This window comes from Cajanus cajan, chromosome 8 (genome assembly GCF_000230855.2).
Source record: "Cajanus cajan strain Asha chromosome 8, NIPB_CcT2T_4, whole genome shotgun sequence".
NCBI lineage: Eukaryota > Viridiplantae > Streptophyta > Magnoliopsida > Fabales > Fabaceae > Cajanus > Cajanus cajan.
The window spans coordinates 4,708,750-4,725,467 of NC_138524.1; the positions used below are offsets into that span (position 1 = coordinate 4,708,750).

Genomic DNA, 16,718 nt, shown 5'->3' on the forward strand with positions numbered 1-16,718 from the left:
AATCTAACAATTACAAATTTCCACCATCCCCACCCCCTTACTTTGAGACAATTATAAGCTCAATAGATAGATGCGTTGGAAACCCTTGAAATGTCAACGGACACTTCATTACTTTGTGTAAGTCAATGGAGCAATTGCAGCAACAATAGCCCTCGTTTGTTTTAATTTCAAGCTCAAATAATTTCATTTAACACTTCATTTGGGACGTGAATCAAGTCTACTGGAATAGATGCTTTTAATCCAAGATCTCTGTAATGGCAAAGTGATATATAACAAGGCCTTTTTAACGTGTGTCCATCACACATATATAATATGAAGTGAAAAATTGAATAATTTTATTACAGAACTAAGTTTTTATTATATAAAAAAATTCAAAAGTCTTTTAATGAAAGTTTTGTTAAATAATTTAATGTTTTAACACGAATGTTTATTAACAAGTAACAAAGAGAATTCCAATAATATCGTATGAAAATGAAACCATGGCATTATATTAATTTTTTTTAAACCACAATTACTTTTGAATTTACTTACCCCTTTAAGTTATTCTATTATTATAAAGAGTAGTCTTGAACTCGTTAATAATTGTTAAGTATCCCATATTTTTATGAATATTTACAAATTATAAATACAAATATGAAAATTTCATTTGAAAATATTTAAGAGAAATGAACGTAGTTAATATAAGATTGGTTCAATGATAATTTATAAATGTTTCATGTTGATTAAATGTAGTTAAATCCCATACAGGTATCTCGTGAGATTATTTTAAAGAGTTTTTTTTAATGAAAAAGTTTAGAGATTTTTTTGAACTTTTTATTGAATTTAATTTTTTATTTATCATAATTATTTATAAATTGAATTCTAATATTTTTTAAAGTAAATTATCAATAAATAAAAATAATCTTGTATTATAATATAAATTCAAATTATGTATCATAAAAATAAAATATAATTTATATATTAAAAAATATTTATTTATACAAAATTTAAATATAATTTATATATTTAAACTTTATATTTATTTGTAAATAATAAACACTTATCCTATCCAATATATTGTGCAGGCTAAAATACTAATCGTGTATTAATTAAGGATTGGAAAATCATTTTTAATTAAATAATTGATTATAAATATTAATTTAATTCAGTGTGAAAGTTAAAAAAAAATGTTAGTTAAAGATAAACATGTAGCCATGGAGTTTGGAGAAAGAAAATATATAACAATTATCTTATTGTAAATATTAAAGACTTTATTTTATTATATACGATTTTTTATCAATAAGGATTACATTAACTACCACAATTACAAAGTTCTACTTTATTTTATTGTGTAAGGTTGTATTCGTCCTGTTATCTTTTATCATTGAGAATTTTAATTTTAAATTATCCGTTACTGATTTTGCAAGCTATCTATTTTAGTTACTTATGGCGCCATTTTCCCCTTACATTAAGGATCAAAGTATATAATTTTTCTATAAAATCTGAGATTATACAAGAACTTAAAAAAGTCGGTAATCAAAGTAATTGCCACTTACATTTTCAACAATTCGAGAGCTTACAATTTTGCTTCTTTTTTTTTTAATAATTATTTTTAAGAAAATGCATATAAATAAATATATGAATATCTTAAAATATCTAATCTTAGGATAAAGCAACCGGTGTGGTCGTTATGGCTGATAATAGCAGAGAACTGAGAGTCTCTGAAACAGTGTGTGTTTCCAAAGTTTTGATCGATGAAGGCTTTGAGTACCATAAACTCCTCAAATCCATGTCTTCCCGAAACCCATTTCCTCAAAGTCCCTATCTTTCACCCCTTCTTCAGGTTCAAGCCATTCTCACACTCATACAACACCCATGGCCATGTCCATGGTGCAAAGAGAGCTCATACTCTTCCATTCGCCATCAACTGCAAGCTTAAAAACTCTCAAGACATAAAAAACAATGGGAAGAGTGTGCCACAGAAGATTGTCTTATCAGAGGTGTCCCCTCCACCACTCACAGAGGATGCTGAGAACAGTGAGGATGTTCCAGAAAGCTCAAAGAAGAAGGGAAGCCCTTTTGGGGTGGTGAGGATGCTGAGAAGGAAGACGTTGCAGATTCTCTCTAATTTGCCGTTGGCTATTGGGGAAATGTTCACAGTTGCTTCTTTGATGGCTTTGGGTATATATATGCTCAACATTTTTTTTTTCTTTACACTCTTTTTATTGGTCTATTTTTTTTTTATAATTATATTATTTGTATAAAGTATTTATGGCCTTTTTCGATGATTAACTTTTGTCAAAAAAATTTGATAAGTGAGATTTTCCTCTTAATTACATTTTTTTCATCTATAATATTAGAATAATATGCTACCTTGCTTGAAGGGACGGATTCCAGTTCTACCTTGACTATTGACTGGTTGATTTTTTATTGGTATGAATTAACAGCATGTTTAACTCTTAGTTTTCAAAATTCTATATGGTGGTGGATAGGCCTTTTTTAGTTTCTCAAATATTTAGAAATCTGTATTGTATTTTAGCAGACTTTTTAAAATAAGAAATGAAGTAGAAATAAGGTGATATTTTGTGACTAAACATACAAACAAAATGAAAATAGAAAACTTTTTCTCTGATCAAAAGACTTGGTAAAGGAGTAGTCTTTATGAATTCATCTATGCTTATTATGATGAAACTAATTTCTATAAGTTTTTGATTTTGCATCCTAGTTATTGTTTAGAGGAATGATGTTGATGCAAAAGCTCGTGAAGTTTGTGGGTGATCTTAGTATGGCAAAAGGATGCTATTTTGACTTTCTATATTCTCATTGGAATTTCTGTCCTGCAAATGTGCTTTAATATGATCACAATGACTTAAACCTGGCCTTCTATGCCAGGCACATTTATTGATCAAGGAGAAGCCCCCGAGTTTTATTTCCAGAAATACCCTGAAGATCATCCCGTGTTTGGATTTTTTACTTGGAGATGGGTTCTTGCCCTTGGTTTTGATCACATGTTTTCATCCCCTATATTTCTTGGAGTGTTGGCTCTGCTGGGTGCATCCCTCATGGCTTGCACTTACACAACTCAGCTTCCCCTCATCAAGGTTTCAAGAAGGTTTGTTTGTCACTTTTTTGCATTCATAATGCCTGACTTGATCACTGAAGTACCTAAGTTGTTTCGTAGATGGTCGTTTTTACACTCTGCTGAAGCCATACGTAAGCAGGAATTTTCAGAATCGTTGCCAAGAGCATCAATCCAAGATGTTGGTACTATATTGATGGGAGCTGGATACGAGGTTTTAGTACCCCAACTCATGCTCCAATAATCGTTTCTTTTTCTTTATCTCCTTCAGAATCTAATATTATTGGGACACACATTGGAAATGTTTTGCTATTAACCGCCACCACCAATAACAAAGTCTTATCTCACTGTGTAAGATTAATTACATGAATCACAAGACACCATTGAGCTCGGTTAAAGACTAAATTCTCAAGGATGTTATTATTCACCGTGAGCTCTTTCTTGACAATTTCCTCCAATGTCTTCTTGGCTACATGAATCTCTCTTCATAAGCCTAAAAACCATGCAATCTATTCTTCTCATTGTTGCTTTTAATGACCTTCTTTGTACACATCCAGATCACCTTAGCCAATTTTCTGTCTTGTTTTCTTTGGTCGGCATCACGTGAATATCTCTTTGTAAACAACCATTTAATATCCTATCCTTTTATATATAACCACTCATCTATCTTAGCATTTTCATCTATGTTATTCCCGTACTTTTTTGTTGTCCCTTTAAAGTTCCAACATTCATTATCATCGAGTATAGCTGCACTCTTTTAGTTACCGGCCAACAATGAACTTGAATATCTTTTGTGGTGACAAAGTGTAATTTTGGATGATAGGTATTCTTGAAAGGACCATCCTTATATGCTTTTAAAGGGCTTGCAGGTCGGCTGGCCCCTGTTGGAGTCCATATAGCAATGATACTGATAATGGCTGGAGGAACTCTTAGTGCTACTGGGAGCTTCAGAGGTTCAGTCACTGTGCCACAGGGGCTTAATTTTGTTGTAGGTGATGTTCTGGCTCCTAATGGCTTTCTCTCCTCTCCAACTGAGGCTTTTAATACAGAAATTCATGTCAACAGATTCTACATGGATTATTATGAGAGTGGAGAGGTAAATGTTGATTTTTGTTTTCTATGAAATTGTAATAATAATACTTACAGCTGAATACACACTCATGAAATGAAATTTCAGCCTGAAAATGATCAGTAAAAATATTGATTCTTGGTTACGTTAACAGGTTTCGCAGTTTCACACTGATCTTTCCCTTCTTGACATGGATGGGAAAGAAGTAATGAGGAAAACAATCAGTGTAAATGATCCTTTGAGGTATGGGGGTATCACCATATATCAGACAGATTGGAGTATTTCGGCTCTGCAAATTCTTAAGGACAATGAAGGACCTTATAACTTGGCTATGGCACCTCTACAGATCAATGGAGATAAGAAACTTTTTGGTACTTTTCTACCAGTTGGAGACATTAACTCTCCTGATGTTAAGGGAATGTAAGATTTTTGAAAATTTTGTATGATGACAAAGCACAATCTTCAGCTCATCTCATCCTTTTTGCTTTTTTTCTGTTAAATTTTAGATCTATGCTTGCTCGTGATCTACAGTCAATTGTCCTTTATGATAAGGAAGGGAAATTTGCGGGAGTTAGAAGGCCTAATTCAAAGCTCCCAATCAATATTGATGGCTCAGAAATTGTCATTGTTGATGCAATAGGAAGTAGTGGCTTGGACTTAAAGGTATCACCTTGAATTTACACATTCTGCAGTTTGTTAGTTACTTTAACTGTTATTAACTCGTTGCTTTATTTATACAGACTGACCCTGGTGTGCCACTTGTATATGCTGGATTTGGTGCTCTAATGATCACTACTTGCATCAGCTATTTGTCTCATTCTCAGGTGAAATTTCTGCTAAATATTGTTTGATTTTTACCATTTTTTTCGCCATGTTGCTTACATGATTTTGCTAGGATAATAATATTGCTACATCTTCTGAAAATTCCCCTTCAAAGAAATGTCAATGTTAATGTGGTAAATACGTTGCACATAGCACGTTTTATATGACTGGAAAGAAAATAAATCCATGAAATTTGATGCATGATTGAAGTAGTACTGAAAATTGGCTGTTAATATACACTTTTCATGTAGCTTAGCTGAAACTTTTATTATCCACATTCAATTGTATATTGAACTGTTAATTTTCTTGTTGGTCAACTGAAAGATATGGGCCTTACAAGATGGGACAACAGTCATCGTTGGAGGGAAGAGTAACAGAGGAAAGATGGAGTTTCCAGAGGAGATGAATCTCTTACTTGAGAAGGTCCCTGAAATAGTTGAATCAACTCTTAGTGGTTAGCTTATGGCTTTTGAGACATCAAAATGGGATAGGAAGACTCTTCAATTGGATGATTGTGACTTATATGGATTATAATCCAATTTGGATAAACTTGTCAATCAGGGCTTATAAGAGAAGCAAAAAAAGATAAAATGAATCAAATTATTCCTACAAGTTAAAATCAATTTATGCACTTCAATTTCTTTAGAAACACATTTAATTTCTCTAGATGTTGAGGTGAATAACTTGGTTTTAATTTATGGAAAAAATATGATTTGTTTTTACCTCTATTTCTTCTTCTATAAGTGCTCATTGCAAAATTTTATTCAAACTGAGATAAAGCACATTGGCATACAGATACAAATTGCACTTCATCAATGAGGTGCCCGGAATTTGTCTTGTTGGTTGATCAGCCAAGGATTTTACAGATGCTCGAAGGATGCCATTGGGAAGTAAATCAAGAAAAAATTTTCTGCTCGTATTATATGACATTCTCTAGATACCGAGTTCAATATACGTGTATATTTCCTCTATTTTTTTGGTTATTAATCACAGAGCCAAATTTATCAAATATCTTATGTAGTGTGTTATTTTGACCCTCATTTAAATAATTGGAAAGTGTATGAGGTTGAATTTCAATTTGATACGTCCAAAGGCAAAATGTACATGTTGCTATTGCAACTGCATTTTTAAGATGAACCACTTGCCTTTATAAATTATTGTATTAAGCTATTGTATCTTAGCATATGAGTTTTGTTTAACTCAAATCTAGATAATCAGCTTGCTTGTGTGAGAAATAATACACGGGATGTGTGAATAATATAAAAGACGACCATTTTTTTTAATTAAATTTAGAATAAATCCTAATATAGTCTTAAAATATAAGTTTGAATCTAATTCAATTTTGCATAATCTTGTAAAGTAAATATTATCCTTTGTTGAGTTTTATATTATTTGATTTTTCCTCCATTCCTTCTTAAAAGTCGATTTTTTAGTACAATTTTATTTTTATATGTAGTTTTCATAGTTTAACACTACATTAATCACTATTTTTTTTTGTCAATTATACTTTTATATTACACCTAGCTCTTAATTATTTACACTCACAACAAAAAAGACATAATCAAAAACATTAAAATCATTGTACAGAAAACGAAAAAAAAATTATTGTATTGCTTGATTTATGTATAACAACCTTAAACGTCTATTGAAAAGGATCAGAGGTAGTACTATACTTTATGAAAATATTAGAAATACACTTTTTATCACATTCTTTTTAATTAGTTAAAATTTATTAAAAAAAATAAAAGTCGACAGGTTTTATATTGATTTTTTCTTAATTTGTGATTTTTAATAAATTATAACTAATTTTGTGATTTTTAATAAATTATAACTAATTTTGTGATTTTCAATAAATTATAACAAATAAAAAAGTGTATTAAGAAGTGTTAGAAATGTGTTGCTACCACTTCTCTTATTTTATTCTCCTATTTGCCAATTTTTTTTAATGGTAACGTGGAGGTCAACACGTGCTACAAGGTTGGTTTATAAAAACCGCAACTGGCAACATTTATTAGAGCTATTAAACTATTGTTACAGATAAATTTTCCAATAAGTGGGGCTGTAATAGATACTGTGAACTAGTCTCTCGTTTCGTTTATACATTGACAATGTATTTATGCAAACCTACTTTACGCAAGTTGCATCGCTTCTTCCCGTTTCAAGTCAAAAATCTTGATAAGCGCATCTTCAACAACCTGTATGAAATCAATGGTGCGAAAATAGTATTAAACGAACTGATTAGGAAGCAAAAAGTGAAAAGTACAGCGCAGCATTAGAAATTTAAATAGATATGACACAGGCCACTGGCACCAGCTACTTCATAAAAAATAACTATTTGTGTTGAAAATAGCACGTTAGTTTGCAATGAGAGCTGAAACTACATTAAGTAAAAGTCTACAAGAAGCAGAACTATACTGGAGAAATTCACGAAAAATGAAAAAATAAAAAATAAAAAAATCAAAGGCTACAGGCAATGAGGCAAGGCAAGAGAAATTACCTTGTCTGGTGTGGATGCACCAGATGTTACACCGATTGTTATTGGACCTGCTGGCAGCCAATTTTCTTTCTCCACTAGCTCTCCGTGCTGATAGATAAAACAGATATTATAATTAATAGTGAAGGCTAAAAAGAGCTAATAACTGTGACAAGGTATAAAGCTCCTTATCCATGCTTACATTCAACTTGTATGCTATTCTGTTTCCTGGACCAATTCTTTGCTCACTGTCAATCCAATAAGAAGGAATTCCACGTAACTCAGCTATCTCTTGCAGATGTGATGTATTGCTAGAATTCCATCCACCAACTACTAACATAAGATCAATATCTTCCTCCACCAGTTTGAACATAGCATCTTGTCGCTCCTAAAAGAAAATTCAGTTTAGCTGTCGTTTAGACCGAAAGCATACAAACATGACGAATAATTATGTCATGAATATATTATTTGTGCTGCTAATTTATTACCAGCTTGGCTTAACGAGTATTGCAATCGCAATTTAACTAGTCTAAAATAAGCAAGAACACCAAAGACAATGGAGGTGAAACTACCTGAGTAGCATCACAAATTGTGTTGAAGCTTATGAAGTGCTCATTGACGTTCTCCACACCAAATTTCTGCATCATAGTCCTCTCCAGTAGTCTCCCTATGAAATGATCAGAAAAATAAATACCACAAGTACTTATAATTTAGAAATGTGAGTTACAATCCCACCCACACACTCCCAAAACTCCCAAATGAATACAGACCAATCTCTTCTGTCTCTCCCTTGAGCATTGTTGTCTGATTTGCGATGCCAACTTTAACCAGGTCCTTGTCTGGATCAAAGCCCTCAGAAACTGCAAATTTAAATTTCTGCACAAAAATGAATAAATAAATAAATATTCATGACAGTGAAGCCACAGGCTTTATAAAGGAAGATTAACTACATGATAAAAAAAGTCATACCTCTAAAAATGCTTCTTTGGTTGAACTGGATCCATTAAATTCACCACCCAGAATATAGTCACAAACATATTCAGCCTGGATAAAGTCAACAATCATGCAAAAATTACAACAAGTTTCTTCAAGGCAGACACCACACAAAATAAGCATAGCAGCAACTTAGGACAGACCTCTGTCAGATTCTTCACAATTATATACTTTCCAGCAAAAGAAGCAGTTGCTACAGTTTCCTCATGGGCATATTTACCATGAATCACAGAGGTATAATCTCCTTTCTTGTGCTTTTCAACAGTATTCCATACCTTGACACAATTTGTCGAAGAAACAATCTCAGTATTTGGTGATGCATGACAAAATAGTGAAATACATATGCAAATCATCACAAATAGAAGCCATCTATGCAAAAGATTACCTTTGAAACCCATGGGCAAGTTGTATCAACAATCTGAACATTTTTGTCGCTCAAAGTCAACATCTCTTCCACTGCTGCTCCAAAAGCCGGCAATATGACCACATCCCCCTTGTTGACCACATCGAATTGCTTTTCACCTCCATCCAGAGGAATATTTTGCACTTTCATATCCTCCAGCCGCTGCAATAACAACCGATCAACTTCACTAATCAACATTATTTTACAATAAAAGACAAGATGCAAAAGAAAAAGAGCAGCAACCAACCATCATAACTTGAAAGTACCAATTCAAAAACACAAGATAATCGGTGGTAATAGGAAATACGAAGAGACCTTATTAACAGTAGGGTTATGGATGATTTCATTGGTGATCCATATAGTCTCAGAGGGAAACTGTTTTCTGGCCTCATAAGCAATTTGAACAGCCCTCTCAACTCCCCAACAGAATCCATAGGCTTCAGCCAGCTTCACTGTGACAGGACCCCATGTATATTCATACCCGTTCTCCTTCAAAGTCTTAATGATATCACCTGAAATTGCACGCACATAAAATTAACAAGACATGACATGCAATTCAACACACAAGCATATCGTATCTTAACAAAACTCCCAATAAAACTAAGTTAGACCTCAATTTCCATGAAACGGAAGCAAATAATTGAATCAAAAAAACTAATTATCCAAATTCGGAGGAAACATACTCGTGTACTCGCGACTCATGAGCTGGAGGGTTTCCTCTTTGTGTCCAAAGCCTTTGCGGTTATAGTTCTTGCTCCGAGTGAGGTTCTTCCGGAACACCTTAGGATCGAACTCGGAGTCCACGGCCGCGGAAGAGGAGTCCGCGGAGCATTTGACGGAGAACGGTTTCCGGAAGCGGATTCTGGTCTCCGGCAAAGCGACGTCGGCGCGTGTGGCGGGGATACGGCAGAGATGCGCTGAGAGAGCCATCGGAGATAGCATTACAGTGCGTCAACACAACACAACACTCTCTCAATTGCTTCGCTTTTTTTATGGCTGCAAACTCCTGCTTTCAACTTTTTCTTTATTATTTTATTTATTATTCAACGCCGCTTTTTTTTTATTACTATCGGATAAGAATAACAATTTCTCTTACACGCAGTTTTGAAAATTTGTTTACAGAGAAAGAACCATTCAAAATGGCAAAATTATTTATTATTTATTTATTTCCTTTTCTTTTTCTTTTTCTTTTTTCTGGTTAGATGAGCGAATTGGACAGTGGCAGTTTTTGGAGCCTAGTTATGGGGATGGTGTCGCTAAGTTTAGACGGTTCCTGAATGTTATTTACCCGTCACCCACCTTTTCTTTTTATTTTTTTATTATTATTATTATTTGTTTTCTTTCTTATTTTTCATTTACTAATTACTAACTTAACAAATCATATTTGTCATTAATTGATATTGGAAAAACATGATACATAATTATTATGTAAACCCAAGTCCCACATCGACTAGAGATTAGGCAATTAAATAATATGTAAGTGGAAAACAACCCTCACCATACAAACCAGTTTTGTAGAATTGAGTTAGGCTTAATCCACTATTCATGGTTAATTAGTTATTACCTTCTTCACTTCCGTCAGTTACAGGGTTGGAACGAATTCATACGAGTCTCCGTCAAATCCCAAATTAAAAATAGTTTAATATTTTCTCACAATGAGAGATAAAGTCAAATTTAGACCATTTTTTATTCTTATTGAATCACTGTGTATAACTATTTTTTAATTTTCATCACCGTTTTCAAGGTGGTTTTCATATTCCGTATAACACTATTTCACAAACAAAACACAGTTTATAATTACACTGGTGTAATTTTTATCAAATATAATACTACTCAATAATTTTATATTAAATATGAATTTTATAAATTCAACCATTAAATTGAAAGTTCATATCACTTTATATGAATATATTAAATTTTATTAAAATTGCATAGCAATTTGAAAATGATCAAAGTGTTCATATTTTAGTATATTTTGAAATGAATATATTATGTCAATTTTGTTTTATAAAAATGAAGTATTAAATCATCTTGAATTAATATAAAATTTTGTATATATGATCTAAGTGATATGAACTTTCAATTTAACGGTTAGATTTACAAAATTCACATTTAATATAAAGTTATTAAACGATGTAATACTTAGTAAAAATTACACCAATATAATTATAACCCCTCTTTAACAAATATTGCTTCAAGAATAAGTACCTATGCACTTTATAACTCCATTGTTAAAATTAATGTTGAACTATTAAATATAATCATAGAAAAATAGGTTACACGGTGTAACCGTGTAAAAGTAATTTGGTACTGTTATTTAACTAATCAAAATCATGTTATATATATATATATATATATATATATATATATATATATATATATATATATATATATATATATATATATATATATATATATATATAATAATAATAATAATTTTGTTGAATTTTACGGTAAATATCTTAAAGTTATATTCATTTCTGATGAATGTGAAAATGTTTTACGATTATAATTTGTATATCATATAAAATAAGTATTATTTTATAATTAAAATCAACAATAAATAAATATTTTAATTTATAAATTATATTTTAAAACAATAATAAATAATTTAAATTATGATATACATTTTTAATTATTAATAATTTTCTTTAAATAGAATGTTATTTTCTTTCATTGTCATCCGACATCATTAGTAAATTTTTTATTTTCTTTTGACTGACCTTATATAATTATTTCCTAATTGTTCCAATATATACCTAAAAGTTCGGAGTGAAGGTTAAGGATAGTTTATAAATACTTTTTCTCTTAACCTACCGAAACGTTTTTTGAAGGACAAAATCATAATAGTCCAACGAGTTAAAGCGGACAATACCTCAGATGCAATGACTCTAACAAAAATACTAATTTATCACGATTTCCAAGATCGAGAATTTCTTTTTAAGGGGGTGGTTTTGATTTAAGAACCCGTATATCAGGATTTTCTAAACTTTGTTTCTTCAAATTAAATAAGCACTTTATATTTTAAAATTACTTAATATATTGATTTAATAAAATTGTTGTTAAACGATTCAATTATATTAAATAAGTTTAAATATGTTTTACAAAATAAGTAAATTTTGAGTTCGGTTATGATAAATTTTTTTTTCTACTTTTAAAATTTATAATTTTTATTTATAATTTTTATTATTTAATAATTATTTTTAACTATTTATTTATTTATTAAAAAGTTAAATAATTACCTTAACTACTACTTACAACTATTACGGATATCATAGTGGTGTATGACCTTTTTAAAAAGTTTCATAAATTTTTAAAATATATATATATATTTTATATTTTTTAAAATTGTTGTTTGAGACTAAAATTAATAATTTTAAATTTTAAAAAAGTGAAAATAAAAAAGATATTTTTATAAAAATTAAAATTAAAATTTATTCATTTTACAAAAGTAATAATATTTTATAAAGATTAAAAATAATGTTTATAAATTTTATAAAGAAAAAATTTAGAGAAATCAAAATTCATTCATTTTATTTAACTAAAAATATATTTAAGACTTAAATATATGTTTAAATTAATTTTAATTATGTTTAAAATAAATGCTTTTCATAAAAAAAAATATTATATCTATTTTTGTGATAATAATTATAAAAAAATAAAAAAAAAGTTTTGTCCACGTTTATTTCCTGAAGCAAGCTTTTATGGTGAAAATTTGCTGAAGTTCAACAAACTTTGGTTTGGCTGCGTTTGGACATTTTTGTGAACTTTCAATCTTTCATTGCCACCCGTCAGCATTAATTAAGTATCTTAATGTCCGAAGATAGGGATGTCCGAAATTAGAAAAAGACTGTACTACTTGTTTTATTTAGATTACTCATAAATTGCGAGGATATGGCTATTTATTAAAAATTAAGAAAAGATATGTCACCGTTAAAATAATTGTATTCTTTTTTTTTTATTCCAATTTTGAGATATAAATATGTTCATGTATATATAACTTTATGTGTACTTTTTAACTTTGAGAAATGTTTGTTGTGATTTTTCATTGTTTCATACTCTATTATAAGGGGAATATATATATATATATATATATATATATATATATATATATATATATATATATATATATATGAGATTGCTAAAATATTCTTACCTATTTTTTAGTTGAAATATGTTAGTAATTTATATTAAAATTTTATGATAAGAAAATTATTCATTTATTTTGATTTGATTAATTTGTATAAAATATATATTATAATAATTTAATTTAATTTTTTAAAAAATAAAATATTTTTTTCTCTTATTAATTTCATTTTCTAACTTATTTATCTCTTTTATTAAAAAATATTTTCAACTCATTTCTCTCTCGCTTCTCACTAGGGATGTCAAAGTGGGTCGTGACCCCCTTTGGCAGGCCGGACCCATCATTTCAACCCGCCAACCTGCCAAGCCCGTCCCGCCAAGCCTGCCAACCTGCCAGGTCAAATAGCAGGCTGGCCCGCCACAACCCGCCGGCCCGCATATTTTTTTTAATTTAATTATTTTTATGTTTATTTTATTTTGATATAGAAGATGAGATAGAGATGGTCAAGAAAAAAAAGTAGAGACAACTTCTTTCAAGAGAGCTTCTAATATTTTTAAAATAAAAATTCAAAGTTAATTAATTGTATTTGAACTTGTTTTGTGGACTATCAAAATATTTAGTTTATAAATAATTTGTAAGTTTATAATTTAGTTTTGATTTTGGTGTAAGTGGACTAATTTCTATTTGATTTTGTTCTAAATTTGTAATTTACTTTTGTTGAACATATATTATGTACAATATGTATGCATTTTTAATTTCATATGGTTATATTTATTTATTTGTAGCAAATTTTTTTTATTTGAACATAAAATATATATTTTTTCCATATTTATTTATTTGTATGTGGGCTGGCCTGCCAACCCGCCAGCCTGTCCTTAGACGGGATGGACCAGCATCCCCAGCCCGTTTTACATTGGCTGGCTGGGCTGGCCCGACCTGTGGGTTGACCCATTTTGTCATCCCTACTTCTCACGATGTCCCGCCTCTCTCTACGTAAACAAATAAAAATTACTTAATTAAAGAGAAAAATGAGCTGGAGAATGAAATTAATATGAGAGATAAAATATTTTAAAATATTAAAAAAATTAAATAAAAAATTAAAAAAACCTTTTAAATTTTTCTCGTCAAAAAAATTCTCTATAAAATTCAAGTTTAATATATAAGAGTGAATTTCTAAATTTTAAATTTTTATTAAATTGGATCAATTTATTAACACTCTTAATATTTATTTATTTTCAAACTCATTTAATATGTAAATCCAAACCCAACCTATAACCAAAATAGTTTATTTCCTTAACTAAAACGATCATAAATCACCAGTAACCAAAACTATCATATCTTGGCAAAAATTGCAACTCAGAACTAATTCATTTCCCCAATTGCATCACAAACCTATATATATTACTCTAAAGAAAAAACAGTTATACTTTCGTGTCGTATAAGACCCAAATACATATAATTCATTAGGTTGAAAAAATAGTTAATTTAATTAATAATAATAAATTTATTTTATTTTTATATATTTTTTCAAAAACTATTTTGATACTATTTTTTATTTTAATTAATACTCATTTTTTAATCAATTAAAATGCATGTTTTATGTTATTTTTCTCTATAATTAATATTACTTACTCTTCTAACTAATTAGAATGTATAACTTTTAAATAACTTATAATTAATATATTTTTATCAAATTAAGAAAATATATTTTAATTAAAGATATTTTAGTTTAAAAATAATTAATAATTGAATCTTATATAAAGAAAAAAATATATTCTAAGTTGGGTTCTATGAATAAGATAAAACAAACAAATATTTTAAATTTGATCTTATAATAGAAACAGAAACGGAAGTTATATGAATTAAATACGGCATTTATCAACCTTTCGTAAAAATGAATCAGTGTAATAGAAATTGGAGTTATTTAAATTGTAAAAATATAATTAAAGTTTTTTTTAAAGTAAAAATAGTTACTCTCAAACATAACATTACTGACACTCCGTCATTTTCTCTATAAGTAATAAATATAATAATTATTAATTTTAATTAATATATAATTTAATTATTGTGATTAATTAATATTACATGTTATATTATTTATATTTTAGTATAAACTACAAATATTTTTTATTTGAGTATGATAGGAACAAACATATAATTAGGTTAATAAAATAATCAAATCAATTATCTATCATTTTTACCTATTTTTTTCCTTGTATATAAACATGATCAATTTAATGATTTAAAAATAACAATAAAAAATTAATATACATTTTTAAGATGCGACTTTCAATTGTTATATATATATATATATATATATATATATATAAATTTGACTTTTAATGACTAAACATTATTTTAACGCTTATAAAATTTGATCATGAAAATGCTATGTCAATCTTTATATTTTAAGCAAACTTTACCACAATTGAATTAAAAGATTTTGTTTATCAATACTAATTAGTCCTCGATGACACTGAGTATTTGAAATGAAATTTAACAAGCAATTGTAAGTATGGTAGGTGTTTGAACTTACAAAAATTCCTTGACATGTTTTTTTTAGGGGGTTGTTATTGTTAGAAAATACTGTAGGTATGAAGGTATTATGTGCTTGAAACCAATATGCAAGATTAAGGTTTTACTCTTTATGCAAGATTCGTTAATGCATATTAAATGGGGTTACTTCAAAAATTGATGGACAATCAAAGCATTTGTGCCATAAAGAGAGAAATTAAGTATCATAAAGAGTAAATGAATGGGTATTTAATGAGTGATATATGGTGTCATTTTCACATTAAAATTTAAAAAAAAAAAAGTTTTATGTAAGCCTCATTGGTCAGGGTACCTCCTTGTATGAATCAATAACATTGCCTCCTCATGTGATTAATGGTCCTTAAAAAATCAAACTTATCCGATGCATTCTATTTACTAATGGAGCCACTAATGTGTTTCCACTATCTAATAACATTGAATTGGCCATTTTTATTTTTCTTCGAAGAAAAGGAAGAATAACTATATGAAGGTTTTTTTTTTTTATCAGTTACCTAAAGGAACAAAAAAAAAGAAGATGTAAAATAGTTTCTCAATTATCTAAGAGCATAAACAAATCTTAGGCCAAAAGCAACATTCTAAAACCTTCAGCTTCAAAAGACAAATAAAAGTATGTAAGAACCAGTCATTTGTGCAAGCAACAAATATCTAATGAAGATTTGATTTACTCACCATTTTGAAAAAAAGAAGTCATGCTTAACAATTATTTTTCTTTATATCCTTTACAATCTTCATTATAATGTCAAAGGAAAACTCGTGCAAGTGGCAAGTATTTCAGTGCATGAGTTTTTGAAATTTTATAAAGAAAAGGAAACAAATAGTTAAGCAAGTGATTTTAAAAAATCGTTAGGAAATTAAATCCTTATCAAATAATTGCTGCTTTCATAAAAATCCTTTCTCATGTTACTGTTTTTTTGTTTTTGTTTCGGAGGAATACTTTTACATGAGTTTTTTTTTTTTTTTTTTCTCTCACATAACTTAGAGAGCACTTTAGATTGATAGATCTTACTTTTAGTTCCTTTAGGTAATGGATTATTAAACTCTTAGTTGCTATTCCTTTTCTTTGAATTCAATGGTGGATCGAGTTCATTGTGATTGGATTAAATGATTAATAATCATATTATAAATGGTTCTATCAATAAATATAAAGGTAATGGATTTGTTTGATTATTTAGGAACAAAACAAGAAGCACCTCCAAAACTTAATTAATCTAAAAATAATTTAGTAAGGGAACTATTTTCAACTGCATCTAATGTGTATTG

At 29.1% G+C, this 16,718-nt stretch overlaps 2 protein-coding genes across 3 annotated transcripts; one reads left to right on the forward strand and one right to left on the reverse strand.

Moving 5' to 3' along the window:
- Window positions 1-1,655: 1,655 nt before the first annotated feature.
- On the forward strand, window positions 1,656-6,119 carry LOC109800905 (cytochrome c biogenesis protein family). Of its 2 annotated transcripts, XM_083062196.1 has the most exons (9): window positions 1,656-2,160; window positions 2,872-3,091; window positions 3,161-3,272; window positions 3,882-4,154; window positions 4,282-4,547; window positions 4,634-4,790; window positions 4,868-4,951; window positions 5,274-5,372; window positions 5,745-6,119. In XM_083062196.1, exons 1-9 carry the CDS (start codon window positions 1,734-1,736, stop codon window positions 5,766-5,768), a joined length of 1,662 nt encoding a protein of 553 aa, XP_082918322.1. In that variant the 5' UTR covers window positions 1,656-1,733; the 3' UTR covers window positions 5,769-6,119. The 2 variants fall into 2 exon arrangements, with proteins under 2 accessions (XP_082918322.1, XP_020217413.1); XM_020361824.3 differs by having other exon boundaries at window positions 1,657-2,160; window positions 5,274-6,119.
- An 812-nt stretch (window positions 6,120-6,931) lies between these two features.
- Window positions 6,932-9,837, reverse strand: HDR (4-hydroxy-3-methylbut-2-enyl diphosphate reductase). Its single transcript, XM_020360979.2, has 10 exons — window positions 9,502-9,837; window positions 9,134-9,330; window positions 8,801-8,980; window positions 8,559-8,690; window positions 8,392-8,466; window positions 8,193-8,298; window positions 7,995-8,089; window positions 7,625-7,810; window positions 7,447-7,533; window positions 6,932-7,144 (listed from the first exon to the last, which is right to left on the reverse strand). Exons 1-10 carry the CDS (start codon window positions 9,758-9,760, stop codon window positions 7,079-7,081), a joined length of 1,383 nt encoding a protein of 460 aa, XP_020216568.1. The 5' UTR covers window positions 9,761-9,837; the 3' UTR covers window positions 6,932-7,078.
- Between the last annotated feature and the right edge of the window lie 6,881 nt (window positions 9,838-16,718).

Coding starts and splice junctions, on each gene's coding strand:
- LOC109800905 (XM_020361824.3), top strand. CDS start 1,734: ATGAAGGCTTTGAGTACCATAAACTCCTCAAATCCATGTCTTCCCGAA. Junction 2,161..2,871: donor TGCTTCTTTGATGGCTTTGG/GTATATATATGC, acceptor CTTCTATGCCAG/GCACATTTATTGATCAAGGA. Junction 3,092..3,160: donor CTCATCAAGGTTTCAAGAAG/GTTTGTTTGTCA, acceptor GTTGTTTCGTAG/ATGGTCGTTTTTACACTCTG.
- HDR (XM_020360979.2), bottom strand. CDS start 9,760: ATGCTATCTCCGATGGCTCTCTCAGCGCATCTCTGCCGTATCCCCGCC. Junction 9,331..9,501: donor CATGAGTCGCGAGTACACGA/GTATGTTTCCTC, acceptor GTGCAATTTCAG/GTGATATCATTAAGACTTTG. Junction 7,811..7,994: donor CAATTTGTGATGCTACTCAG/GTAGTTTCACCT, acceptor ATTTTCTTTTAG/GAGCGACAAGATGCTATGTT.